The sequence below is a fragment of the Chaetomium fimeti genome (assembly GCF_033439085.1).
Source record: "Chaetomium fimeti strain CBS 168.71 chromosome Unknown B0H64scaffold_5, whole genome shotgun sequence".
NCBI lineage: Eukaryota > Fungi > Ascomycota > Sordariomycetes > Sordariales > Chaetomiaceae > Chaetomium > Chaetomium fimeti.
The window spans coordinates 3,443,544-3,470,882 of NW_026944333.1; the positions used below are offsets into that span (position 1 = coordinate 3,443,544).

The 27,339-nt window shown below is 55.8% G+C and overlaps 7 protein-coding genes across 7 annotated transcripts; 5 read left to right on the top strand and 2 right to left on the bottom strand.

Moving 5' to 3' along the window:
- Positions 1–587: 587 nt before the first annotated feature.
- On the bottom strand, positions 588–3,085 carry B0H64DRAFT_362618 (general substrate transporter). The gene is made up of 3 exons (XM_062801769.1): positions 2,542–3,085; positions 1,477–2,474; positions 588–1,405 (listed from the first exon to the last, which is right to left on the bottom strand). Exons 1-3 carry the CDS (start codon positions 2,817–2,819, stop codon positions 987–989), a joined length of 1,695 nt encoding a protein of 564 aa, XP_062658441.1. The 5' UTR covers positions 2,820–3,085; the 3' UTR covers positions 588–986.
- An 826-nt stretch (positions 3,086–3,911) lies between these two features.
- B0H64DRAFT_198152 (Malate/L-lactate dehydrogenase) lies at positions 3,912–5,236 on the top strand. The gene is made up of 2 exons (XM_062799209.1): positions 3,912–4,304; positions 4,375–5,236. The coding sequence occupies exons 1-2, from the start codon at positions 4,050–4,052 to the stop codon at positions 5,179–5,181; spliced, it is 1,062 nt and encodes a 353-aa protein (XP_062658442.1). The 5' UTR covers positions 3,912–4,049; the 3' UTR covers positions 5,182–5,236.
- A 315-nt stretch (positions 5,237–5,551) lies between these two features.
- B0H64DRAFT_324280 (actin family) lies at positions 5,552–6,947 on the top strand (the record flags this gene model as incomplete). The annotated part of the gene is made up of 2 exons (XM_062800647.1): positions 5,552–5,987; positions 6,046–6,947. 2 exons carry the CDS (start codon positions 5,552–5,554, stop codon positions 6,945–6,947), a joined length of 1,338 nt encoding a protein of 445 aa, XP_062658443.1.
- A 1,168-nt stretch (positions 6,948–8,115) lies between these two features.
- On the top strand, positions 8,116–10,759 carry B0H64DRAFT_198209 (uncharacterized protein). Its single transcript, XM_062799210.1, has 3 exons — positions 8,116–9,490; positions 9,548–10,250; positions 10,324–10,759. The coding sequence occupies exons 1-3, from the start codon at positions 8,265–8,267 to the stop codon at positions 10,729–10,731; spliced, it is 2,337 nt and encodes a 778-aa protein (XP_062658444.1). The 5' UTR covers positions 8,116–8,264; the 3' UTR covers positions 10,732–10,759.
- A 2,638-nt stretch (positions 10,760–13,397) lies between these two features.
- On the top strand, positions 13,398–15,942 carry B0H64DRAFT_402063 (MFS sugar transporter-like protein). Its single transcript, XM_062804205.1, has 6 exons — positions 13,398–13,590; positions 13,753–14,156; positions 14,243–14,611; positions 14,679–14,893; positions 14,969–15,462; positions 15,517–15,942. Exons 1-6 carry the CDS (start codon positions 13,573–13,575, stop codon positions 15,619–15,621), a joined length of 1,605 nt encoding a protein of 534 aa, XP_062658445.1. The 5' UTR covers positions 13,398–13,572; the 3' UTR covers positions 15,622–15,942.
- B0H64DRAFT_198300 (uncharacterized protein) lies at positions 15,809–23,565 on the bottom strand. Its single transcript, XM_062799211.1, has 8 exons — positions 22,634–23,565; positions 22,361–22,571; positions 22,096–22,301; positions 21,837–22,043; positions 21,107–21,781; positions 17,411–21,054; positions 17,030–17,350; positions 15,809–16,970 (listed from the first exon to the last, which is right to left on the bottom strand). Exons 1-8 carry the CDS (start codon positions 23,328–23,330, stop codon positions 16,140–16,142), a joined length of 6,792 nt encoding a protein of 2,263 aa, XP_062658446.1. The 5' UTR covers positions 23,331–23,565; the 3' UTR covers positions 15,809–16,139.
- Positions 23,566–25,880: 2,315 nt separating this feature from the next.
- Positions 25,881–26,836, top strand: B0H64DRAFT_324916 (serine hydrolase FSH; the record flags this gene model as incomplete). The annotated part of the gene is made up of 4 exons (XM_062800674.1): positions 25,881–25,922; positions 25,985–26,003; positions 26,073–26,597; positions 26,655–26,836. 4 exons carry the CDS (start codon positions 25,881–25,883, stop codon positions 26,834–26,836), a joined length of 768 nt encoding a protein of 255 aa, XP_062658447.1.
- Positions 26,837–27,339: the final 503 nt, after the last annotated feature.

Sequence of the window (27,339 nt, forward strand, 5' to 3'; positions counted from 1 at the left end):
GTGCGAGGAGTGCTGAGGATTCGGATACTACACTGAAGCGTGGGGTGTGACAGGGCTGACGGCGATGCCGGCCCCTTTAGCCGCCCTCATCCCACCTTTCCCGCAAACTATTGACGGCGTGCGTTGTGACTGCCAGGTTCTGCAGCCGCCAAGGGGGTTCTGCGGGGTCATCCGGCGTCAAGAAACGGCAAAGGTGGTGTTCGACACAGGATCATGTTGGGTTGTGGCGTCCAACTTCGGTGTGGGGAAGTGATGGGATGAGTGGGAAGCAGTGGGAGCTTGGAAAGGAAGTTGGTAAAATCAGCCCGGCATATCTGTCCATCCTGCATGTAAGGAGCTCCAGTCACGGTGGAGAATCTGCCTCGTCAGCCGAATTCAGGGCACATTGCAGCTCCAACAGACGGGCTGTGTCCCTCAGCTGCGAGCAACAAGGCCCCGGGATGCAACCTCTCCCCCTTGGCTCAGCTAGCTTGCAGGCAACCAATCGAGTTTCAGCCCCCGGCGGAACATCCCACGGAATCACATCTTTCCGGATAGCCCGACGTTGTAACCGCCGCCGCAAGGGACGTTTGAGAGTCAAAGGCGATGCTCTGTGATGAGGGACTTGTGCTTTCAGGCAGCCACCATCACCCTCTTGTCTGTATTCGAAGGCCCCAGTCACAGCCGTCGGCTTGAGCTTGTGCATTTGAATAATTTCGGGGTTTGTCGAGACCAAAATATCAAGTAAATCGCACCATCTGCGCTCAATCCGAGGTAACAAGGTTGGGCATAACTTTGTGAAGTAAGACGAATTGTTATGCACTAGTGCAGTACACAATTTGGTAGAAACACAACGCGGGCATTGCGGGATTATGAGAAGACGGTGAGATGAACAAACTTGGAGTAGTTTCTAGGCGCCTAGCTACCCGGGTATCACACGCATGTCCGAATGATTCAAACCAAGCTTGAGTTTCAAGACACCGTCTTGAAGCTGAGCCGCGGGGGCATCACACCCTGTGGCCATCTCCCTGAGTCCTTGCCGCGGTCATCTCAACTTCATCGGCCACCCCCATGTCGTCCAACTTGCCATTGCGCCTCTCCCTCTCATCCTCCATATCCGCCTCGCGATTACCATATCTCCCAATCTTGTACCACGGCAGGCTGAACAGCCGATCCATGCTCTCCAAGCTCCTCCCCGCCGTCTCCGGCATGATAAACCACACCCAAAAGCCGCCGAGGATCGTGACGGAGGCGAAGAACCAAAACGTCCCTTGCGGCGAGATGCCGCCATCGGCAGTATGCAACAGCATGTTCGGCACAGCCCTCGCGTTGCCGTACTGGTTTGCAAAGTGGAACGTCATCGCCAATGACGTGCAAAACGCCCTAATCCGCAGCGGGAACAGTTCTGCCGTCATGAGGTATTGCACTAGAAAAAGAGGCAACGTGGTCAGCACAATTCGCCCAGGCCAATCAGGGACCGTCAGGGCCACCACTTACTGCTATTCCACCCCAACGCCCACCCGAAGCCCGACAGGTAAATCATCGCCACCGCACCGCGGGAGGCAGCCAGCTCAGACCCGACAAGCTTCTCCGGGCTGTCGGTCTTGTGGATGCTCAGCTGGGGCATGGCGGTCAGGAAGCCGGCGACGTAGACCATGGAGATGGCCTGGAAGGTGATGCCGATCAGGAGGGAGCGCTTGCGGCCGATGACGTCGACGAGGAAGAGCGCGCAGATGACGGCGGCGACCAGCTTGACCAGCCCGAACACGGCCGTCACCAGCAGGTTGGTGTTGGTGTCGGCGATGCCCAGCAGGTGGAACAGGTCGGGCGCGTAGAGCGTGATGGAGCCCGCGCCGGACCACTGGGACAGGATTTGTGCGGCGATGGTGAGCGACACGCGGTAGAAGTTGCTCGGGTCCAGGAAGGCCTCCCGGAGGATGCCGAGCCAGCCGGTGTTCTTGGTCGCTTCGGTCTCTTCGCGGTGGGCGGCGGTGATGGCGCTGATTTCGGTCACGACGTACTCGTGGTCTGGGGGTAGGTTGCGCAGACGGGCCATGGTCTTGAGGGCTTTCTCATGCTGGTCCTTCATGATGAGGTAGCGGGGGGACTCGGACTGGAAGAGAGTGAGGAGGCAGATCAGACCCGAGAACATGATGTGAAGGCTGGTCGGGACGAGCCATCGCACGGCGGTAGTGTCGCCCAAGTTGATCTGGCACCCGTAGTTGGTGAAGTAGGCAAGGACGATGCCGAGGTAGACGAAGCCGGTAAAGAGACAAGTACAGAGACCCCGGATACTCGCAGGGGTGATTTCTGCAATGTAAACGGGCCCAACGACGGGCGTCTGCCCCACGCCGAGACCTGCGATGAACCTGCCTGCGTAGACGGCAGCGAGATTTCCGTTGGACGCCATGAAGATGGCGATACCAATAATCCACAGGAGGCATAGTTGACGAGTGGCCCAGATTCTGCCGATTCTGTCGCAAATGAGAAACGCACTGTCTCGGAGTCAGTTGATGTTTTCAAAATGCACAGAAGGCATGGTGTGGAGCTGAGGTGACTGACATGAGCGCGCCTCCAACCGAGCCTATTTGAACCATGGCTGAGACATTGGCCTTGATGTTGGCCTGCTCGACCTTGCTGTACGAGCTGTAGTTGATGGTCTGCTGGAAGTGCTGGCTGTTGAAAGCGCCGCTGATGAGGCCCTCGTCGACGCCACGGGCGGCGCCCAGGAGCGAGAAGGAGAGGACCGCAAACCAAAGCTTCCAATTGAAGACTCCTTCGGGCACGTCCAAGTTCTTCAACTTGAACACATTTACGGGTTTCTTCACCCCGCCGGCCATTGTGTCGGTTTGTGGGGAGGCGGTCAGAAAAACGGCGGTGTGTGGAGGCCACAAGTGCTGGTCTCAGTTGGAACTCATGCAGAGGGGCCCGGTGGTAGTTATCAAGTTTTTGGAAGCGGCAGGCTAGAACTGAATATTGTTTGATAGTTCCGGGCTCGGTCCCTACAGCACCCGATATGGCATGTTGTTGACTGCCGTGAAGACTGCCGTGACGGAGAAACACTGACGCAAACGAGCCCAGGACTAGGGTATCGGGGATAGTCGGCCCACCAAGAATACGTCTAGAAGGCCTAAATATTTCACGATATGGAGGATATCTCCTCAATCGGTGACCGGTTACGTGATTGTGCGAGGTGCCCCTTGTGGCAACACAGCATCTCCAGCTCCAGCGTAGCAGCAATCCCGCACATCACCGCCGCTTTGGGAAGGTGACTCGGGAGATGGGACCTCATGCCGTCAGGTGGCAGCAAGACAAACATGATCCCATGGGGAAGTGGTGGATAAATCCCCGGACTCGGACCGACACGGGTCGGGGGTTCGCGGGGTTTGCCTTCGGAATCTCGTAAATCTGGAGAAGCCCGCTCGAAGTCGCGTGTTACTGCATCCTGGACCCTCTGAGACCATGAAGGGTGCCAATCAGGAACATCAAAACAGGAAAGCAGCCATCCAGTGGCGGGTTGTTGGTGTTTGCCGAGACGAAAAGAGTCTAGCGGTGAAACATGGAGGATGGAGAGGGAAATAAACCCCGAAAGAGGTCCGGGGGTCGGTGGGTTTCGAGAAGAATTCGAGGGCAGGCGGGCGGGCACTGGCACCAAACCAGGAAACAGAGGGGCGGAGGAGCAGAGGGGCAGGGAAAAAAGACATTCGACACAGAAGATAGAATCTAAAAGTGGGCGGCAGAGCAAAAAAGAGAAAATCTATGTTCAGTCATATCCACGAATTGATAAAAACTGATGTTCTTGCTTAGTAGGTAGAGACGAAGCGCCGCGATCGGTTTTCGGCAACCGGAGAAGTGATCTCGGAGATGGTGGGGTGGTCGGAAGAAGCTTTTGCCAAGCTGGGAAATTTGAAGCCAGCGAGAACTGCCGCCGGCGAAGAGGGAGACCCTAACCCTTATTATGTCCGGGCTGACTTCCCCAATTGAACTCTCACCATCAACTCCACAACGGAACCCCTCTGATCGAGGAGAACTCAACAGTTTCAACAATTGAACCACCCGTAATTTTCACAATGGCTCAAGAGGAGACCAAAACCACCATAAAGCATACAGCTGCGGAGGAATTCGTGGTTGCCCTCCTCGAAGCATCCGGAGTGTCCCCAAAGAACGCCAAGACCGTTGCTCTCGGGCTCGTGCAGGCAGACCTACGCGGCGTTGAGAGTCATGGTATCAACCGGATTCCATCATATTTGGCGCGGATTCGAAATGGAGTGCTAGATCCCAAGGCCGAGCCGGCCCTCAAGCAGGTCACACCTGTAGTTGCTCAGGTAGCTCCCACTCGACCCTTTTACAAATATCTCTTCTTTTCGCAGATGACTCAGACAATGCCTCTGTTAGGTCGATGGTAACAACGGCTTTGGCTTCCCCGCGGCGCACCTAGCCATGGACACAGCCATAACCATGGCTCAAACCTTCGGTATCGGCATGGTGAGTGTCAAGCACAGCAACCACTTCGGCATGTCGGCCTGGATTGTCCGCCAAGCCGCCGATGCCGGCATGATGAGCCTCGTCTTCACCAACTCCTCTCCCGCTCTGCCCGTCTGGGGTGGCAAGTCCCAGTTGATGGGCGTTTCTCCCATTGCCTGCGGAGCCCCTGGCGGCGAGAACTCGATCCCCTTTATTTTGGACATGGCGCCCTCGGTCGCCGCTCGGGGGAAGATTTACAAGGCTCTTCGGCGGGGTGAGAAGATCCCGCAGGACTGGGCGTTGGACGAAGACGGGAAACCGACAGATGACCCCGAGAAAGCTCTGAAAGGAGTCATGCTGCCCATGGGCGGCCCGAAGGGCTCGGCGTTGGCGATTATGATGGACGTGTTCTCCGGCGTGTTGTCTGGGTCCGCGTTTGCCGGGGGCGTTACGGGGCCTTACGACATGTCAAAGCCCGGGGATGTTGGTCACTTCATCATTGCCATAAAGCCGGATCTCTTTGTGAGCCTCGATGAGTTCAGACAGCGGATGGATGTGCTGTACCAGCGCGTCACGGGGTCGGATAGGATGGAGGGGGTGGAGAGGATATACTTGCCTGGGGAAATTGAGCAGCTGACCGAGAAAAGGAGACTCGAAGAAGGTATCCCTTTCGTGCAGGCTGAGATCGATGCCCTGAACAGAGAAGCGGAGAAACTGGGTGTTGCAAAGCTTCAGTAGACCTTCTAGGTTTCCAGGGCTGGGTCAACAGAGAACGTAGCGATAGACCATTTCGTTAACATTAAACAAAACCATGGGCGACAATGGAGACGTCAGCTCGACCCTTATTTTCAGAAGTAAATTCCAGGGGAAATGGTTATTCGTGATGAATCTTGGTTCAAGGGATAATAATAGAAGGTAGAGAATAATCGAATACACTCCATAATCGAAAGGTGTTGATAAAGTCGAAGACTGGGCGTGGGTTGGGTTTGTGCCCCACTCCCCCGCTTGGCGCTCTCCGTCTGCGCGACGGCCGAGAACCTCAGAGCAAGGTCCGCCCCACTCGATTGCATGCGTGAAGACCTCAACGCTCAACAGCGAAGGACGTCATATGGCAGCGAGTCGAAAGTCGCGGGCGACTGGTCCGCCGAGACCATCAACTACTCTAGTTCTCGACAATGGCGCCGACACTATCAAAGCCGGATTTGTGACCGGCGACAAAACCCACGCGCCGCGCGTTATTCCAAACTGCCTTGCTCGAGACCGCCACCGAAAAACATATGTCGGGTCCGAGCTGGAGAAGTGCAGGGACTTTGGCGAGATAGCTTTCCGCCGACCGGTCGAGAAGGGATTCGTCGTGAGTTGGGAGGCTCAAAAAGAGATATGGGACCGCGAGTTCTTCGACGACAAGGCGCCCCAACGATGCGACCCTTCCGAGACCCGCCTGGTTCTCACCGAGCAACCGAACGCTCTTCCGGCCCTGCAGACGCATTGCGATCAAATGGTGTTTGAGGAATTTGGTTTTGCCAGTTACTGCCGTGGCGTTGGTCCGTCCCCCTACCTTTTGCTCGCTCGGGCTCTCGCTGACCTCGCACCTCCCCCTAGGCCCGGCCTTCAACGCGTACCAGGACATTCAAGCGATCTTTCACACGCCAAGGACACCAGAGACTCCGGTCGACATTCCAGCCGAGGTCATACTCGTGATTGACTCCGGATACTCCCACACCACTGTTACGCCGATTGTGCAAGGCAGACCACTACACCAGGCCATCCGGAGGTTAGACGTTGGGGGGCGGCTGATGACCAACTACCTCACGCGCCTGCTCTCGGTCCGCCACTTCGACATGCGGAACGAGACATTCATCGCCAATGAGATGAGGGAATCCGTCTGCTATGTCTCGTTAGATTTCAAGGGCGATCTCGAAAAGACATGGAAGGGGACGCGCGGCGAACGGCGAGATGAATACCTGAGCGGTGCCGGAATCGCGAAGGACTACGTCCTTCCAGATTCACACACGACTTTCCATGGCGTGGTCCGAGATTATGAGCCGGGCGTTTCCGCTCGCGCTCGCAAGGCGGCGGTGTCGACTGAGGATATCCTTACCCTGCGCAACGAGCGCTTCGTGGTCCCAGAGTTGCTGTTCAACCCTTCCGACATTGGCATGCGCCAGCCTGGGCTCGCAGACCTGGTCATGCAATCACTGTCGGCACTACCTATCGGGCTGTGGCCCGGGCTGCTCGCAAACATCGTGGTAGTAGGGGGCAACGCTAAGTTGGACAACTTCATCCAACGACTACAGATGGAACTGTTGGAACGCGTACCGGACGAGTGCGTTGTCCGAGTGGCCCGCCCTGAGGATCCCATCACCAGCACCTGGCTAGGAGCTGCCAATTTCGCTCGACACGAGCATGTTGAGCGATTGACAGTGACCAAGCAAGAATACGAGGAGCACGGAGCTGGGTGGGCTGCTCGAAAGTTTGCTGCCGGCCTTCCGGTTGAGACTTGAGGTGGTGTGGCAGAACACGGAATGAACAGCGCAACGTCCGATGCCATTGGCCCCGCGTCCTAATCAATGGTATGTTCGGCATCCTGGGTGGGCACCGCCGGTAGGGGTCTCTCATCTCTCATCTCTACCAGTAACGGCAACCTCCCGGCCGGTGCTACGGCTAATAAGAGTCCGAGAGACTTTCCGGAGCTGGCAACATGCACCAAGGCCTTTTCTGAGCCCTTTTACTCCGGGTTAAGGTGCCGCCGGCTGAGAAACCTTCGGCTCAAAACGCTCAAGGTCAATTATCTGCCTGATGAGTTTTGCGCTACCTACCTCCGCATTCACTAACACAAGACTATCTCAGCCAAGCCACTCCCACCACCTGATCTAGTTAGTGGCTGAGAACCGAGGTCTGCACCACAGGGCCTACGACTGGATAACAAGTGGTGCGTTTATATGACTACCACGGTGGGAGCAAGTGTCGCGAAACTTGTGTAGAAGGCAGACTTGGCCGTCGCACCACACGATCTCTGCATCATCGCCGCTACAGAACCCGAGAGCTCCACGCTGCATCCCCAATAAAACACTGGCTACCATGGTTATCCGCATGCCCCAGTAAGTGTGAAGTGAAGTGTTCAACTGCGTCAAATGCTTGACTTGCTTCAGCCGCTTCCGCGAAATGCCAAAAGACCACGGCCACCCGGTGTGAAGCCACTTAGTCCATAACGCCACACCACCACCTACAAACTCTCTCGCTTGCAACACCCCACCCAGCCGGAAAAGAGGCCTCATATTTTAATCCCTAGTCATCCTATAGATAGCCGGCTTCCTCTTCATATCACTAAATACCAATTCTCCCTGGTTCTGTGGTGTGGAGCATGAACGAACAAGGTCGGTTTCCACGAGGTTTCCGCGAATCCACGCGGTTGTGCAGTGGTATCCAATCCGTCCTCAGGATTTCTGGAAGAAAACTCCCGGTGACTGGAGCGAAGGGTTCTTCCTGCAATTCTTCCATATATAGTATATTCCGGACCCAAATTCATTAACGTTCACAACCGTGTTTTATCACGGAGAGAATCAGATCACATGATGCTTCACGTGGATACTCTTTGCTCTCCATTCAACGCGTGCAGCGCGGGGCCCAGAAACACGCTATTCCGGATATAGGATAGCCTTGTATTTGAGTCCCGGATGCGCTCTCGGAACCCAAACCACGAGCGACCACAAAAAAATATCGCCGCTCTTGCGCTCATACACTTTTAGTCTTCCACACCACCATAAAAGCGCGAGATCAGACAGGAGGCCGTTCACTATTTATGAATAGAGAAGCGCATAATGTCACAAAACTCGCGATACCCCTCAAGGGGTAAAAACCACCACCCGCCACGCGAGTATCGCAACGATCGCGACTCGAGGAATCGGAATGGCCCGCCCCCAAGGGACGCCTACCGGGCGCCTTCGTATTCCGGCCGGTATGAACACAATCCCGGCGCGCGTTGGAACCGCGATGGAGGACCTCCTCCCTCCGCGAACTACCGTGGTCCGCCTAGTGGGGACAACTACCGGCTGCCCCAAGCCGACTTTACTTTCCAGGTCGACAAACCCGCCGGTGTACAAGATGCCGATACATACCGGCCCCAGGGCAATAGGAAGTCTCGCAATGACCGGCGCGAGCCTCATTCCCCCGATCGCGACTCGCGCCCGTCCAAGAGAAACCGCGGCCCGCACGACCGCTCCTTTGGGAATGCAAATGGCGCCCGGCCGTTTCAGAACAATAGGCATGGTCGGAACTTTGGCAACCGGCCGTGGCGACCCTTTGTCGCTGCGGAACGCGAGCTGTTGAAGACTGACCACAACACCAACACAGAGGTTGCCTTCTTCAACACAGCGGGCGGTGTAACTTATCGGCCTCTTAATGAACTATCGGATAGTGACGAGGCCGAGATGGATATCTCGGGAGACGAAAAGGCGGGGTCGGATGAGGAACCGACGAGCAAGCGCGCTCGTTCAGGTGTCGAACAATCGGCGTCGGATAACAACACGCCCAAATGGTCCAACCCTGACCCTTACACGGCCCTGCCTCCCGAGTCTGCAACGCAGGAGAAGAAGAAGGACGTTGTGCGAATGATTCGCAAGTCCCGCGTCCAGGAAAAGGAAGTTAAAAGTTCGCTGCCTTCAGGTTCAGCCGACTTCATCTCCTTTGACTCGGATAGCAACGTAAGCGACGAGGGTGAGGACGATCAGGAGCAGGAGTCCCTAGTAGGAACGGCTCCATCCGCGGCTTCCGCCGCGCCTGTCGCACAACTAAACCTACAGCTGCCCCCGAAGCCCCCCAAGCCTGGAAAGACAGCTGTGCCTTTCCAGGACCCCACACCGTCTGCTCTGGGAAGCCGGAAACGGACCCATGACGACGAGATCAAGATGCCGCACACGAGGCTTAAGAAAGTCACCAAAGCGCCCGCCGGGGGCGGCATCACGCAAGAATGGCTTCCGGACCCGGAGTTGGAGTCCACTCCGTGGATGGAACTGGACCACTCTGGGTCCGCCAACATGGCTGTCTGGTGAGCCAAATCCAGCGTTCGTATCTCTGTGGCACTGGCTAACTCGTCCACCACTAGGTTGCACAAGGAGGTGGTTGACTTTTATGAGTACATCAAACCCAGAGATTTTGAGGAGCGCCTGCGCAGTGAACTGGTTCGGGATCTGAAGCAGTTCTGCCGCAAAGTGTTCCGGGACGCTGAAGTGTATCCCTTTGGCTCCTTTCCCTCGGGTCTTTACTTGCCCACCGGAGATATGGACATGGCCTTCATGTCTGACGGTTACGTAGGCGGTGGTGTTGCCAAGTACTTCACCAAGGCAACTCTCCATCGGTTCAAGGCGCAACTGATCAACCACCAGGTCGCTTGGGAGGATGAGATTGAACTCATTCTCCACGCCAAGGTGCCGCTGGTCAAGTTTATCGAACACAAGACCGGCCTCAAGGTTGACGTGTCTTTCGAGAACGATTCCGGGGTGACGGCTATCGCCACATTTAAGGCATGGAGGGACCAATACCCCGGCATGCCAGCGCTGGTCACGTTGATCAAGCACTTTCTACTCATGCGTGGTCTAAATGAACCCGTCAACGGAGGCATCGGAGGGTTCTCAGTCATCTGCTTGGTAGTAAGTATGCTGCAAATGATGCCTGAGGTGCAAAGCGGGAACCTGGACACGAGACATCACCTTGGCCAGCTTCTTCTTCACTTCCTAGACCTCTACGGCAACAAGTTCAACTACCAGACAATCGCCATCAGCTTGAACCCCCCTCGTTGGATTCCAAAGGTCAGTAGTCGCTCGGGATGGTTCCTCTTCTCTGCGTTTACAAAGCTAACCGTGACTCCTTGAAACCCTGTAGCATCAAGTGACGGATTTCGCTTACAAGAACCACGACCGGCTCTCCATCATCGACCCGAACAACCCGGCGAACGACATCGCCGGGGGTTCCAGCAATACTAGGAATATCCTGGCTCATTTGGCGAACGCGCACCAGGAAATCACCAAACGCATGGCACAACTAGCACAAGACCCGAATAAGGCGGGCCAGAGCATCCTGGAGGTCATCATGGGCGGGAACTACTCCAGTTTCGAGAATCAGCGCAACTACCTTGAGCTACTGGCCAAAGAGGGCTACCGGCCAACAACGAGGCAAGGCAACCGGTCGTCGGACCGCAGCCGTGACCAGGGCCACCGTCCGTCGAGGAACCAGTCTGCACCACAGAGACCCTCTCGAGGCGGGAACGGCGGCTACCGTAAGAAGAGGTGAAGGGGTTTATATCCCCGACCTCGAAACGGAGGTATCACTCACCTCACAATGCACACTCACCGCACAACGCACTTACGAGCTTCGACGAATGGCATACAGGTTATGGGCGGCGTTTTCTTATTCCTGGGCGGACGTGAGGAATTGCGCGCGGTCCGGCGGCGATCCGATGGACGGATTCGGAATGGCGACACGGAGTTGAAGCAGTGGATGCATGATGCATCGCGATACCATATCCCTTTTCCACGTTCGGTTATCTTTTCCGCATCTTCTTCCTCCCATTGAGGGTTATCACAATCCGGGGGTGTGACGACAGCCCGCGATCTCGTCGGGCAGTCGCCCCGTTTTCTTATTCGACCGGGCATACTCACCCGGTCTTGTAGTTTTAGAGCGACGGTGGTCAGCCCGACGCTCTCATGTCGAAGTTGCCGCCGTTGGCAGCCACGGCAACGTTTTCAGGCCTCTCCTTTTCGTTGGAGACAGGCACCTCGTTCCATAGGCCGAGTTGGCTGCTCAATCGACCATTCTTCCATTTCCTTGTCTTTTTATTCTGTGAACTAACATTTGCAGGCGCATTCAAGTCTAGCGACGACGCGGGACTCTAACTTTCCGGTCATCATGGCCGAGTAAACTGACTTTCGAACAGATTGGGATGGCGAGCTACGCATGCTCATCTCGTCGGCAGAAGCAAGCTCGACACTCGGATCCCCCAAACCCAGGGCGCTGGTCGATGATGTGGACTCGTCTATGCATCTGTCAATGTCGAGCATGAGCATGGTAGTGACCCCTCCCCACCCCCCTCCTTTTCTCACTGCATGCTGGGCTTCTACGTTCGGCTGCGGAGAGGATTGGCCTGGCCTTCGGTTATCTTTGATCGATGACTTTGCCGTCGTGGAGTCGGGTGAACCCGCAATAGGATAATCGACGGACTCTCGGGCTGCTTGTCTCTGAAGATTTTCAGGGGAAATTAAAGTGTTTGCTCTTGATGTCACATGAGGACGGTGTCTCCATTCATGTCGGCGGCGAGGGATCGACCTCGGAAGGAGGCGTGGGAGGTAAAGGCTTCCCTCACAGGCCCCTTATTTTCCAGAAGCAGCACAAGCAACCGTTACGGGGGAGTGAAGGGCGCTCCCTTGGCGCCCTGCAGGGATGAGCTTAACACCCCCGACCCCGCGAGCCCGCCTTGGCTGCGGGGAAGTGCCGGCGATCGATGACTGGCCCCAGCGGCGCTGCCTCGGCCGCACTTTGACCGGATTCGCGTCAGCTGCACCCAAAGCTGCACCCAAAGCCGCTGCTCTGCCGCTGCCATGCGACTTGGGATTTGGCCATGCACCCATGCTCGAGCCATGGTAACTCGAGCTCGGCGAATACGACACTCGGGCCTCGAGCTGTGAGGGCACCGGGCGGAAATAACCCGAGGTTTTGTGTTACTGCTTGGAACGGCAGCAAACGTTTCGTCTCGGTTACGTTCACAATGTTTCTGCGGCACCTCAGAGATGAACAAGCAATGAAATTGCGGCCCGCCATGCCGGTTTAAGAGGTGATGGACGTTCCCGTCGGTTTGATTCGTTTCACTGCAGGGCTTCGGGGCCGACGAACTGGCAGATCCCGATTGTCCTCGAGGACTCGACAATCACGGCTGTCTGCATGGCATGGTCATTGTGAGGGGTCTCACCCCTGCTCCTGCTCGGCCGTGGCACGAGGAGGAACAACTTCCGCAACAAGTTGGTCTCCCGTCCCATCCTACGGGGAGCCGTTGGATCACCCCGGAGGTTGGAGATTGAAAGCCCAATGACGTCCCATGTGGCTCGTCTCCCAAGCAAAAAAATGAAAACGCCACCGATCTCGCTCCTTCCTGGAATGGACTTGGCAGCAGTTGTTGAGGCAGGACGGACGATAAGGTTAGTTGCGTGCCAAGCCGTAGGCAGCGAAGCGGAGAATAATGGGGATGGAGTCAAATGAAAAACCGAAAAAGTTCAAAAAAGGAACCACGGCCGAGATACCAAGACAACGTCTCAGTCTGTCCGACATGACTTGCATTATTTACAGTGTTTCTCATCTCAAAACAATCGCAGCGAGAGCCTCAATTGTCTAGCATGTTTAAGTCACATCCCCAACTTTGGATGCATCGCCTCCCAACCTCCCAAACTTGAGGTTGAGGGACGCGGTGGCAGCCCGACAAAGATTTCTGGGTTGTGACGTTCCCTCTAGAAGGAATCGGCCCGTAAGTTAGGTCAACCCGGCGCGTCGGAACTCTGCCCTGCCTGCTGTCAAACCCTTCGAGCTCCAATGAACGGTCTCGGTCAAAGTATACTTACACAGACTGTGTCGAAACTCACCCAACCAGGACGATCGGCTTGGAGATGCCCCGTTCCTCCAACGACGGTTGCTTCCCAGCTGTGCCATGCAACCATCGAGCTGGCGCCAGGCTGGGTAGTGTGACCTTCGGTCGTGCAACCCCACCATGGCTGCTTCTCCGAGTCAGGCAATGATGCCCAGTAAACCTTGCCTATGCCAAATCCTACTCGCCAGCGCCACATCACGGTTCTGGAAGCTGGAACCCTTGCTGCAGGTTTGGAGTAAATGGAGGAACTTTTGGAGGGTGGCATCTCTGAATGGCTTATATAGGGCCGTGTTGCATTCCCATGTCCTGATCCCTTACCTCGTCAACTGACTCGCCCCTTTTCAACACAATATACGGGTCCCACGTCCTTCTCTTGGACAGATAGATTTCATCATCATTTTGTATTGCCAGGGCCGTCGTGTTGCCCCTGGCTCCCCGGTGCTACTCACCCACTCACCTTAACACTTGAGAAACAACCCACTAGGGGACATCTCGCCACCATGTACGAAGCTAGCAATGTCTATTTCATTTGCGGCTTCGCCGCCATCGGTAAGTCATAACATTGCGCTCACGAGACATCAAAGCCTATTGAGTACACCACACGCCTCACAATGCTACGTCCATACTGTGCACCCCTCCTCCGTCGAGAATTACACACTCACATTCTCGGTACTCCATAGGCGGGCGGTCTCTTCGGCTTCGACATCAGCTCCATGTCAGGCGTCCTAGGCACCGAGGCATACAAGCGCTACTTCAACAACCCGCTCTCGTACGCCCAGGGTGGTATCACAGCTTCGATGCCGGCGGGCAGCCTGGTCGCCTCGCTGTTGTCGTCCTTCATCGCCGACAAGTACTCGCGTAAAGTCGCCCTCCAGTTCTCCTGTGTCCTCTGGATCATCGGCTCCATCCTCATGGCCGCCGCCCAGAACATTCCCATGCTCTGCGTCGGGAGAGTCATTTGCGGCTTCTGTGTCGGCATTGCCTCGGCCATTGTGCCCGTTTACCAGTCCGAGATTGCGCCCAAGGAGATTCGAGGAAGAGTGGTTTCCCTGCAACAGTGGGCCATCACATGGGGAATCTTGATGTATGTGTTGTTCTCCGCATTCCCCTCTCCCTTGTCTAGCGGAGTCCGAGGGTGTTCATGTTCTGACCTCTCTCTCCTACCTCCAGCCAGTACTTTATTCAATTCGGTGCAGCCGAGGGCATTGGCGGCGGACCGACCGACCCGAACCAGCCAACCGCTGCCTTTCGCATCCCCTGGGGAGTCCAAATGGTTCCTGCCGTCATCCTCTTGGTCGGCTTGTTCTTCTTCCCCTACAGCCCCCGCTGGCTTGCTTCCAAGGACCGCATGGACGAAGCCCTCCGGGTGCTCGCACGCCTCCACGGCGGGGGCGATATCAATCACCCCAAGGTTCTTGCGCAGTACCAGGAAATCGAAGAAGCGCTACGGTTCGAGAGGGAGCAGGCCACGTCGTCGATCAAGGACCTTGTTGCTCCGAGGATGTACAAGCGCGTGCTCCTGGGTATGAGCATCCAGATGTGAGTCCAAGCAAAAAAGATGAATTATGCTTGGGGAGGAGTGGATGCTAACCTCGGATCCAACCAGGTGGTCTCAGCTTTCCGGGATGAATATCATGATGTACTACATCGTCTACATCATGCAGGGTGCCCAGATCGCTTCCCCGCTTGCCACCGCATCCATCCAGTACGTGATCAACGTCGTCTTGACACTACCCGCCATCGTCTTCCTCGACAAGTGGGGCCGCCGTCCCTCACTCATCTTCGGTTCCTTTGGCATGATGACTTGGCTCTTTATCTCCGGTACGTTTTCAACCCTGCTTACCTACCTACCGAGCCCATTCCCTTCGCATCCAATATTCCCTAACGCAACCTCAGGCGCCCTCCAGCAGTACTACGGCCAGCCCAACACGGGAGACGTCTGGTCGCGCGAAACCAGCGACATCACCTGGGTCGTGCACGACAACCGCCCGGTCTCGTCGGCCATCGTCTCGTGCTCCTACCTCTTCGTCGCCACCTTCGCCACCACCTGGGGCCCCGTGTCGTGGACCTACCCGGCCGAGATCTTCCCCAGCAAGATCCGCGCCAAGGCGGTCTCCCTGGCGACCGCCACCAACTGGTTCTGGAACATGGTGCTGGCCTTCGCCGTCCCGCCGCTGCTGTGGAACATCTCGTACAAGATGTACTACATCTTTGGCGCCTTCAACGCCGCCGCCTTTATCCACATGGCGCTGATGGCTCCCGAGACCAAGGGCTTTACGCTCGAGGAGATGGACGACGTGTTCAACTCGGGCCTGCCGGCGTGGAAGAGGTACCAGAAGCCTAGCCGGCTGGAGGAGTTGGAGAGGGAGATTGAGGCGGGCAATTTGAAGGTGCGTGGTAGCTGATCCGCTTTGCTGTCGCGCCTTTTGCTGACCTTGATGCAGGTTGATGTTCCTGTGGGCGGTCAAACCACAGCTGCGAGTGGTACTGCTGCTCCGGCGGCGACAGAGTCTGAGAAGAAGCCAGAGCAGGCGGCCACTACGTCTTAGGTTGTTCCATGGGTCTTGGTGGGATAATGGTGGTACGTAATATGTACACGACTTCCTTGAGCAACGGGAATGTTTGGCGAATGCACGTGTTTCAAGTGTTAGATTGGCGATTAGCTGCTGTCAATACTCCTATCTGGAATCAAAGTGTTGGTCAGAGTCCTCGTGAAACCAGTACTTAGGAACATGTCCGTTCGGGATCAACGCCGTGGAAGATGAACATGTGGCTGAGCATCGTGTCCTTCGTTTTTGGAAAATGCTCAATATGTAGGCGCAAACAGCTCTAGCGTATGTACTAGCTACGACTAATCAACTTGACAAACAGGACCGGAACCCGGACGAAATCATGATGAGAATCAAATATCCAAAAGGTACAACGGTAAGGATGAAAGCAATCAAAAACAAAGAAATAATTCCTAGGCCCATGACAACTTAAGGAAAAGCTAAAAGACACGCTAGACAACATAGCCCACAATAGGAGAAACGACAACACCACATCCACAACCCATATATCACCAACTCTACTCCCCAAGAGAAGCAGGAACGAGCTTGCTCTTCGCACACACAGCCTTCGCCAGCGTCTGGATCGACCCGCTCGACAACAACTCCAGCACCTGCAAGTTGGCCTCAAACTCGCGCGTGATAAAGTTACGAATCTCGATCGCCACGAGCGAGTCCAGCGGATAATGCGACAGGGAGCGCGCCACATCGAGATCCTCGGCGTCCATCATCAGCACCGAGGCAATACGATCCACCAGCCCGCGGCACACGGCGTCCTCGGCCTCGGCGCGCGTCTTGGCCGCCCGCAGCGCCGCGTTGAACGACACCACCGCGTTGAGCGACGCGTCCTTGGCGGCTTCCTCCTCGGCCGCGAGGCGCATCGCTTTGAACTTGGCGTCGTCCGTCCAGAACGGTCGCATCGCGGCTGTGATGCGCATTCCGGTGATGGTGTGGTTGTTGCAGGTGGAGCCCAGGGTGCCGTCGATGGCGGCGTTCAGCAGGGCGAGTACCTCGTTCTCGCAGATGCTGTCGCTGCCGAGGTTCCGGGCGACCTCGGCGGCTTTTTCAAGGTCCTCGGCGAGGTAACCGGAGTCGGACACGGCGGTCAGGTCGAGGGACGACGCGGGTAGACCCTGGGCGAGGCGGTGCTGGACTAGGGCGTTGAGGAAGCAGTTCGCTGCGCTGTAAGCTGCCTGGCCGCGGTTGCCGACGGCGCCGGAAGCGGAAGAGATGGCAACGAAGAAGTCAAGTGGGGAGTTTGCTAGCGCGTGGTGGAAGTTCCATCCACCTTGCACCTTGCCCTCGATGACCTGGGTGTATTCTTCCCACGTCATCTTTTCGAACAGCACATCCTACGTATCTGTTAGCATTTGCCTCGTTGGTTTGTATCACTTGGGGGGTTAATTCGTACCCTAAGCACCATCGTGCCATGAACCACACCACGAATGGGAGGTAGGCCATCCAGACCAGAGGCGATGAGCTCGTCCACTTCGGACTTGTTGACCACGTTGCAGGGACGGACGACGATGTTAGCTCCAACAGCTCCGAGCTCGTCGACGAGTTCCTTTACCCGGCCCGTCACAGATCCGCTCCTGGAAACCAAGACGATGGTTCTGGCACCCTTGGCCACCATCCAGCGGGCCATGCTTCGGCCAAGACCTCCGGTGCCACCAACAAGGATGTAAGTTGCGTCGGGACGGAGAAGGGCCTTTACCTTCCTCGACTTTGCCGCCTGGGATTCGAGTGTCAGTGGTGATTTCAGGGATATAAAACGTGGGCAAATTGAATATACCTTGACAACATCAGTCGCCTTAGGCACAACGACAAGCTTCCCCATCATATTCCCAGTCTGCTGCGCCTTCAACGCGGCCTCAATATCCGAGATCGCAAACTGCATGACAGGAGTCACAGGACGGATCTTTCCATACTTCAAGACTTGGGCGACGTCTGCAAGGAGGCGTTTGACCGTTCTCGGCCGCTCGGCAATCAAAGTGAACATGTCAAGGGACATGAAGCTGGCGTTGCTGTCGATGCTGTCAACGTCCAGACGAGCCTTCGAGCCGCTTTCCCGCTTCCCGATCTCAATGAAGCGGCCGAATTTGTTGAGGCACTTCCAGGACTCACGGAGCCCCTCCCCAGTGAGGGAATTGAGGATGACGTCTATGCCCTGGCCGTCTGTAGCGTGCCGGATCGCGTCCCCAAAGGAGCTGTTGCGGCTGTAGAAGATATGATCCTCCTGTAACCCGTACTCGTTCACCAACAGCGCCTTCTTCTTGGGGTTTCCGACGGTAGCAAACACCTCGGCGCCAATCATCTGCGCAACGCAAATGGCCGCCTGACCAACGGCACCGGCTGCGGAGTGAATAAGGACCGTTTCGCCTTCGCCGAGGCGGCCAAGCTCTACTAGGCTGTAGTATGCCGTGGAGTAGGCGAGGGGCAGACTGGCGGCCGCTTCCAAGGAAATGTATCTGGGAATCTTGAAGGCGAAATATGCCTTTGCTCTTGCCCGTGCAGCAAAAGCACCTTGTGTAAATGCCGCTACCCGGTCGCCAGCATGGAAGCCCGTCACGTTGGACCCGATTGCTGTGACAACTCCGCTTGCCTCGAGGCCGCTGCTAGCGAGAGGAACCAAACCCTTCGCGGCCATGCCATCCTTGAAATTTAACCCAATGGCCTTGACTTCGAGTTCAATCTCATCAGACCCCAGTGGTTGGTCAAGAGACGAGTCATCGACGAAGTGAATGGTATCCAAGGCGCCTGGTGTTGACATCTCCATCTTCAAGTTTCGGTTGTCGTCCCCAAATGGTGTCAACTCGAGCACGGATGGGTTGGTCTGGTTGTGCACATATGTGTTCATATCAAGATCGAGAACGATCCGGGGGGTAAAAAGCGCTCCGGCCTTCTCCCTGAACTCGAGTTCTCCGGTCGCTGATGAGGCTGGGCCAAATACGAAGTCGAACACATCCATGATAGTGTCGACCGTGTCGAGGTCAGGAAGCTGTGACTCAGCGTCCAGATCAAGAGTCGCAAACTTCATGGCAGTCTCGGATCGTATGGTTCTGCTCAACCCAGTAACCATGTTGGCATCCGGGTTTATGGACTTCTCGTAAGCTCCGCGCACCACCCACAAGACGCCCTCGACAGACGTCAAGAGCCTTTGCAGACTCTCAAACTGAGCAGGCGTGAGTGTCGCCAGGAACGGTTGGTGCAGCTCGTTCAAGAAGACACAAATCTTCCCAGTGGCGTTCACGGTATCCAGTGTGCCAAACTCGGGCAGTTTTCCAGTGGTTTGCTCCAAGGAGTTGGCCACGTACATGGCCACGAGGCTCTGGAAGCTAGAATCTTCGTGGATAATGACGACCTCAGTGCCGCTAGAGAATGGTGGGTTCTCGCCTTTGACCTGGAGGACCGGGTCCCATTCCAATTTGTAACATAAGTCTCTCGGGGCGTTTATGTTTGCTTCCGGCTCGCCGTCTAAGATCGGAGACACCGTGAGTCCCTCGAGGGAGATGATTGCCTCAAGACTGTCATCGCCAGCGACAGCAGTCATGCTGACCTTTGTTGGCTTAGGGGCGCCAGTGGGTATTTCTCCCTCGCAGATGGCGCGCACAGCGCTGCCAGGCGTTTGGGTGAAACGCCCAACATTGAGCGAGACTGTCATGCGGTCGACTGACGACGGTAGGTAGATTGTGTTGATGGCTCGTCGACCGGCACCCACGATGGGCCAATACATCTCGATGAGGGATTCCAAGAAGGCAGGTTGAATCACCGAATCCGTTAGATACCCGTTCGGCATCTCCTTTGCGACATCTGGCATCACAATATCGCCTACTGCATGTGTGTCGGATGCGCGGCAGTTGGTGATCCCCTGGAAAAGAGATCCATATGCCACGCCCAGCTCGGCCAAGCTGTCGTACATGACATTGGTGGTGACCGACGCGGCTTCCGGCCGTCCGGCACCAGAAAGTGCCGACCTGAGGCGAGACTCGGCATCACGGGCTTGCTTTGCGCCGTCCACATTGTTCTCGTCCGCTTCCAGCGCAGCAATGAGACCGATGCAGTGTTCTGTCCAACCCTGATCAGATGACCATGAGCAGATCCGAAACTCATCCCAGGTGTCCGCGGTCGGCTCCTGGCGGGGCCTCAGAGTGATGGTCATTTCGGTATCCTTGTCCGGAATAACAAGGGGCTTGGTGATGGAAACCTCTTTCAGCTCGAACCTGTCGAGCAAAGTGTTTCTCGTAGCTGCTCGCTGAGCCGCCGCCTCAAGTGCCATCGCAATGAATCCGGCCATGGGGAAGATGGTCAAGGACTGGATCTTATGGTGTTCCAACCACGGGATATCATCGAGCCGGACAATGTTGCGCCAAGTTGGCTCCAAGTCGTTGGAGTAGTTGGCCAGGGTGCCTAGAATGTCGTTTCTACCGCCCGAGGCGGTTTTGTGCATCTTCGTCATACGAGACTCCTGCCAGTATTTGGATGAATAGTTCCATGGGTACCGAGGCAAGTCAGTGAGCAGCATGGGTGGCTTCGTTGGTGTGGGGAAGTTTATTGAGCCAAAGTCAAGGTTTGCACCTTTGGCAAACAGGCTCGCCGCGAGTTCCAGCGCCGTCTCTACGGCATCCCGTTTCCGAACCAGGGCGGAGGCGTAAGGGATCTTCACGGCGCTGCCACCGAGTTCCTTCAAGACTTGCTTGATCGGCCCCTGGAGCCCAGAATGCGGCCCAAGTTCTACGAGCATGTTGACCCCATGCTTGTGCTCGCCGGTCGGCTCGAGCATGCTTTGTAGTGCCTCTGAAAAACGCACGGCGCAGGTCAAGTTATCCACCCAGTAGTTGGACTGCAGTTCGGTGCCATCAACGAGATGGCCATGCAGTGACGAATGGAATCTGATGTCTGTGGGGACGGGAGGCCGAGTGTGGGCGAGCGATGCTCCGTATTCCTTGGCCACCAGGTCCATGTGATGCGAATGATAGGCAACGTCGACCACGAGGCGCCTATTGAAGGCTTGCTTCTCCTGGCAAATCTTCTCGAGCTCGGCAATAGCGGGTTCGTCCCCGGAGATGGTGAGACTTGAGGGGCTGTTATAGCACGCAATACGCGCTTGCTTCTCCTTGAGACCGTCGAGAATGGGCTGAAACTCTTCCTTGCTCCCGCCAACGGCCATCATCCGGCCCCGAAGCTCCGGGTGCCTCCCCTTGAGAATCGGGATAAGTCTTCCGCGGTGGTATGCGATAGTCATGGCGGACTCGAAATCGATGATCTCGGCGGCGTACGCTGCCGCAATCTCACCGCTCGAGTGGCCGGCGACAGCGGTCGGGCGGACACCCCAAGACCGCAAGAGGTCAACGAGCGCCAGCTGGATAGCAGTACATGACGGCTGGCTGATATGAGCTTCACTAACCCGGCTGTCATTTGCGTCCCTATCCAATTCGTCTGCGAAGAGGTCAGCCAATTGTCTATGGAACAGGTCATAATTAGTCCTTACCTATGAGTGACCACTCGGCGCCAGTCTCGATTAAGCATCGATCGGCTCGGTGAAGGCTGCTGGAAAATGTTGGGTATTGATCATAGAGCTCTCGCCCCATGGCATACCACTGTGCTCCCTGTCCGGTGAAAATGAAGCCGATCCTTAACGGCTCCGTCTCCTTTCCAGGAGTGAACTTCTCGCCGTTGATCGCCTCGATGAGCTCAAAAGAATTGAGAGCGGGGATAGCAACTCTCCATTGCAGAAGCGAGCGGCGCTGGCCCAAGGTGTAGGCCAAATTCGCGGGAAGGTCCTTCTGGAAGATCTCCGGGCGTTGTTCGAGGTAGATGACGATGTTCTTGGTCACCTCCGAGAGTGCCGCCTTGTCGTTGGCCGTGATTACATAAAGTTTGCGTCCCTGACCCTCGTCGTCGGGAGTGGCGATGCCAGGTGGCGGCGAAGGCTTCTGTTTGCGGAACGGCGGGGCCTCAAGGACGACGTGCCCGTTCGTCCCACCAAAGCCAAAGTTGTTGACGCTGATGTACTTTTTACCCTTTGGCCATGGCCGTTGAGAGGTAGGGACCTTAAGATGCCATTCCTTCCAGGAAATCTTTGCGTTTGGTTGCTTGAAGTCGTAGTTGGGCAGGATAAAGCCACGTTCAAGCATCAATGCCGCCTTGATGATGCCCGCGATTCCTTTTTGATGTCAGGGAGTGTTTTCGGAAACTGGGATCCATATCTTCATTCATACCTGAAGCACCCTCAAGGTGGCCAATGTTGGATTTCACAGAGCCCATCCACAGCGGATCGCGTACTGTCCTCTTCAGACCGAGCACGTTGCGGATGGCGGTGGCTTCGATCGGATCCCCGACTCTTGTACCCGTTCCATGCGCCTCAACAAAACCGCACGCATGGGGGTCAAGTCCCGCATTCCTGTAAACCTGCCTCATAAGATCCTCTATGGCACCAAGTTAGTTTATCTCTCGGATAACCAAGACGGTAAACCCTACCTTGGGCTGTCCCGTTGGGCATGGTAATGCCAGGCGTCTTTCCATCTTGGTTCAAACCGGTCCCAGCAATGACGGCCCGGATAGTGTCATTGTCCCGGATCGCTTGATCCAGCGGTTTCAGCACAAGCATGCCGCAGCCTTCGCCACGGCCGAACCCAGTACCCCTATTATCGAAGGCAAAAGAACGGCCCGTGTCTGAGAGTAGTCTGGGGTCGTTGTCAGTGGCAAACCCAATTTCGGGGGGGGCTCCCTGCGCGTTTCTTACCTGCAAGTGGAAAACGAGACCCAAAACTCGGGCAGCATGTTCAGATGACAGGCACCGACCAGGGCGCAATTCGTCTCGCCAGAACGTAGACTTTGGCATGCCAGATGCACAGCAACCATGCTAGACGAGCATGCCGTATCTGATGTGAAGCTTGGCCCTCTCAAATCAAAGAAATGCGAGATCCGGTTAGACTGCATGGCATATGCACATCCTAGCGGGCGGAGACTGTCAGTGGTCCTACTCGGTAGTTTGAAGGCATATGGGGCCACATACCAGTTGCCTGGTGCATAGGGATTGTATCAGAATCCCGGAATAGGTGTGATTCGTACTCCGGGAATGAGCCGCCGACGAAAACGCCGACATTCTTTCCAACGACGTCGTGCTTCGGAATCCCGGCGCTTTCGAGGGCCTCAAAGGTACACTCAAGAAGGAGGCGTTGTTGGGGGTCCATGGATATGGCTTCTTTCTCCGTGAGCCCGAAAAAAGGGGCATCAAACGCGGCGAGGTCGACGTTGAGAAAGCTGCCACCAACTGGATTCAAGGCGCCGCCCTTGCCCGGGTTCGGGTGGTGAAATCGAGCGTTATCGAACCTTTCCTTGGGAATCTCGGTCCATCCCGAGCGGGCACGGGTGCAGAGCTCCCAGAACTCAGCGGGAGTGGCGACGTTTCCCGGCATGCGGCAAGCCATGCCTACGATGGCAACGGGCATCGGTTTGAGGGGGTTCGAGAAACCCTCAGGGGCACCGTTGGCGCCGTTGGCGAAGCCATTGGTGGTTCCGTTTGAATACCCGTTTGAGTAGCCATTTGTATAGCCATTGGCATGTCCGTTGGTGTGCCCATTAGTGTGGCCGTTGGTGTGTCCGTTGGTGTAGCCGTCCCCGTTGGCGTTCACATGATAAAAGCCGTTGACACTCTCCGCCGAAGGGCTGGCGGTGGAGCTATTGTCCGGGGTGACGGCAGTAGGCGCCATGGCCGAGAACTCTGAAGGGCCGAGGCGGCGGACGGTATGTGCACAACTGTTGCAGCCACGGCGATGCTTCAGTGCCTAGTGGTTGTGTATCACATATGATAACGAGTGTACTGGCGTTGGCAGATAAACGGCTTGCTCATCGACCGAACCAGGAGTACTCAGGAAATGCGGATCATCACATCTGCTTCTTATGTGAGAGAGACACCCAAAGGAAAACCTGGCCACTTGGACCAGCAAAGTGTCCAAACAAGGAGCGAGTTAACGAGCTTGATCGCCTCCTCGCTTCGAGGGACATATTGAAGGCTACACGCAAGCCCTTCATCCGAGCGTGTCGGTTTGATAGTCGCCGACCCCCTGGTGACAGACTGACAGTCACATTCTTGCTATATGGGGTTGCAACGTCCGATTCGGCAGCATCATCAATAATGCGCGGTAATATGGTCCGTGTTAGACGACACTATCGGCTAACAGTCACGGCTCGCACGCCTGTTCGCCGCTCTGGGTCTCGAACCTTTCCAGATCGTCCTCACTCACCTCGCCGAAGATCGGGGTTGACATCCCTGCCATGGAATAATGGAAGCATGTCACTCCGCCAAACTGCACCGCACTGCGCAGTTGGTAATTTCGACCTCTCTGGGAAAGCAGTTCGGAGCACGGGGGTGGGGGGGGGGGGCTCATCCTTCCTTTCCGTACCTTACGTGAGGTTCCGCGCCAACAACGTAACAACGCCGGGGTCCTGCGGCTGGGGCCTGGGGAGTGCAGCGACGATCGGTCACCCATGAACGGTCAATTCGGGGAAAAAGAGCGGCAATCCGGGGACGCTTCTTCGGTACGCAATTGAGCTTGATTGTCCGAGCCGCTGGGTTCTGGGGAGCCACTGGGAGCCTCACGAGGGCCAGCTGGTGGCGGATCGGCGGCGGCTAATGTCGTCGATAGTGGTGCGTTGTTGTGAAGAAGTTGAGGTGAGTCGATGGCGGCGAAGGGAAGAAAGAGAGGGATGTCAATGTAGCAATCGATCGGCGCCTGCCGAGAAAGATGGCAGTGGCATGTGGCATCACAACGAAGTACCGATAATTGGGAAAGGGCGGTTGACGTTCAGCGGCACTCCTTATCGATACCAGCCAACGAGCGCGCTTCCCGCCCCCCTGCGAGAGCTGCATGGGGGCTATCGGTACTTGGGCCGGGTGCTGATCCCCACCACTAGCGCTCGGTACCTGCCACGGGCTGTGTGGGGAAACTGTGTGGGGAAGGAGTGGCATGACGACGGCAAAAGTCCCGATTAATCTAACTCAATACTCAATTCTCCAAGTCGATACTTGGGGGTTATGCTGGTATGAAGTTTTTTGGTTGTGAGCAAGTAAAACACCCCAGTTAACCCATGAGGTGTTATCAATTCCAAGCAGCCTAATTCTCAATCAGCAGGCAGACACCACGAGCATGGGAGTTTCGACGAATCATACGATGATGGAAAGTGCGAACAGAACACGGCCCTAATCAAGCTTTCTTTCTCGGATAGGTTCACCCTCTTCGGGAAGGGGCCATTACTTCCTCAGTCTCGATGTATGAATTCCCGTACCTGCCTCTACATTTTATGCTCGAGCCTCTAGGGTTTCTCTGGGGAATCGGGTTCCCCAACCCCACTTTCCGCTGTCAAGATCCCGACTCCATTTCCGTGTCAAGAAGCAGGAGCAGGAGCAGCAGCAGGAGCCCGAGTGGACAACACTGGCAGCAACCATCCAGTCAGTTAGTCACTTTAGTTACTGCAAGTGGGGGGCCAACCACATGTTACACCTGCCGACACGCGCAGCCGTTCATACAAGGATACCATCACCGGTCCGGCGCGGCTGATCCACTCTGATCAGCATGAAATGCCCTTGAAGGAAAGAAGAGATTATTAGGTACATGTACGTGCAATTATCATTTATCTCAGACGAGCAAGCGGATCAATCAAACTCGATAGCAACCCTCAACTTCCCATTCCAGCATGTCATCTCGGCTCGAGGCCGAAGAGGCTATGTACAATCACCACTTTGTGATTCGGAGGTTCGTCCCGGACCCGATCCTAGGCTCTTTTGTCACATGCTTGCGCGTCCCAACATCACCTCGACAACTAGTATGTCATTTTGCTTCCAGAAGGACGGTTAATCTAGCTATGTCTTGGTATTTCGCCTCAACCTGGTCTCGTGGTAGCTTTTCGTCCACTTCCAAGTTTCGAGTTAAATATTTGCAATTTTACCCTTACCCAAGCATCCGTTTCCGACCGCCATCACCGCAGCCCGTGTCATTGTGTTCGGTTCAAAGGAGTGATTAGGTTACGCATGTCCGAGTTCACGTTGCATGCTGGTAAAGATCAACTGCCGAGCTCGACTATCAAGTGGCAACCGGGAAAACGAAACCAGACACCTTTCGGTTTTGTGGGCTGCCACTTACAGATACACGGATCCTCGCCACGATTGTGACTTTTCTTACCTTCTCGAGTCCAAGAAAACTTCGAGTCGAGACATCACTCTTCGATATTCCTACCCCGGAAGTTATTTCTACCCCATCAACATGAGGATATTGTGTCTTCCTGGTGCCTATGGCAGCTCCGATGTTAGTAGCATAAGCACCCATTCGACCTTTCCAGTGATGCCATTAGCTGACAGTCGCCGTAGAAGTTTCAGGTGCAGTTGGGTGAGTCCGTCCCCGCGTCCACACAAACAGGCACCCCCTTCCCCTTCTCGGGTTACTGACCATGTGAAGCACCTCTCGTCAAGGAACTAACGGGAGACGGAACTGCGACCTTCCACTTCATCCATGGGCCATGCAAGGCCGTCCCTCCCGAGGGGTTTGAGGATTACTTTGGCAACGCGCCATACTTCCGTTTTATCGAGCCAGACAAGGACTTGGGAAACCCGAATCAAGATGATATCCTGGCGAGGATTCGAGACTTCCCCGACTGCGAAACGCCCGAAGACACCATGCGGGAGCTGATGCGGGAGGGTGTTTCGACGACGCACCGTAGCACGAACAACGCGCTCAAGTTTCTGCTCAAGGTCATGCAGGAGCAGGGCCCATTTGATGCCATCATCGGATACTCAGAAGGCGCAACAGTGGCCGCCACCCTCCTGCTCCACGAGCAGCGAAGGCTCAAGAAGAAGAAGATCCAACCCATGTTCAAGTATGCCATCTTCTTCGCCGGGTGGCCACCATTGGACCCGGACCTCCACAACATGATTCTGAGCGATGAGACGGATACCATGATCGAGATCCCGACGTGCCACATCAGTAAGTATTCCACCCTGAGAACGTATTACAGCAGGCGGCATGCTAACGGGGCTTCAGTCGGTTCCCTTGACCCCTATGTTCACGGGTCCATGGCCCTCTTCAACGTCTGCGACCCAGATACTGCCTACATGTTCGATCACGCGAAAGGCCATACCTTACCTCGGGATAAGGATACCGTCAAGGAACTGGGGGATGTTGTCCGGGAAGCAATCGAGACCTACAGCATCGGTATCCGCTGACGTGTTCCTACGTTGATTTTCTTGGCCATTTATTGTTATCGATTGTCGGGTTCCTAAGCTACCAAAGCATTCCACCAGACCTCGGGTCCCAGATAGAATCGAAGTCATTATTCTAGCTGATACAAATGGAGCATCTGCCGCGTGCGTTACACTTTGATAAAACTAGTGGGTGAAACATCAAATCCGCGGCCGACAGTGGTCCTGAAGCGAACATACTACCCCAAGCCACGAAGAATGTCGGGGTGGGTTTCTAGTTCGAGTCTGGAACGTTAAACGTTACCTTGGCTCCAGCGGCCCGGATCGCAACAGCACGTTCGGTAAAGGCTACTGCTACTTTCGTCATCAAGCGTTCTGTCCTGGTCTAGATGAACGGGTTCACTATAATATTCTGCAGTCGATGCGGCAATTCCGGGATAGCGGTGATGATGCCATCGCTACCCGTGAGACAAGACTACCCAAAACACACCTGCGGTAGCCTAGTGCAGGCCGTTTTGATTGCGAGG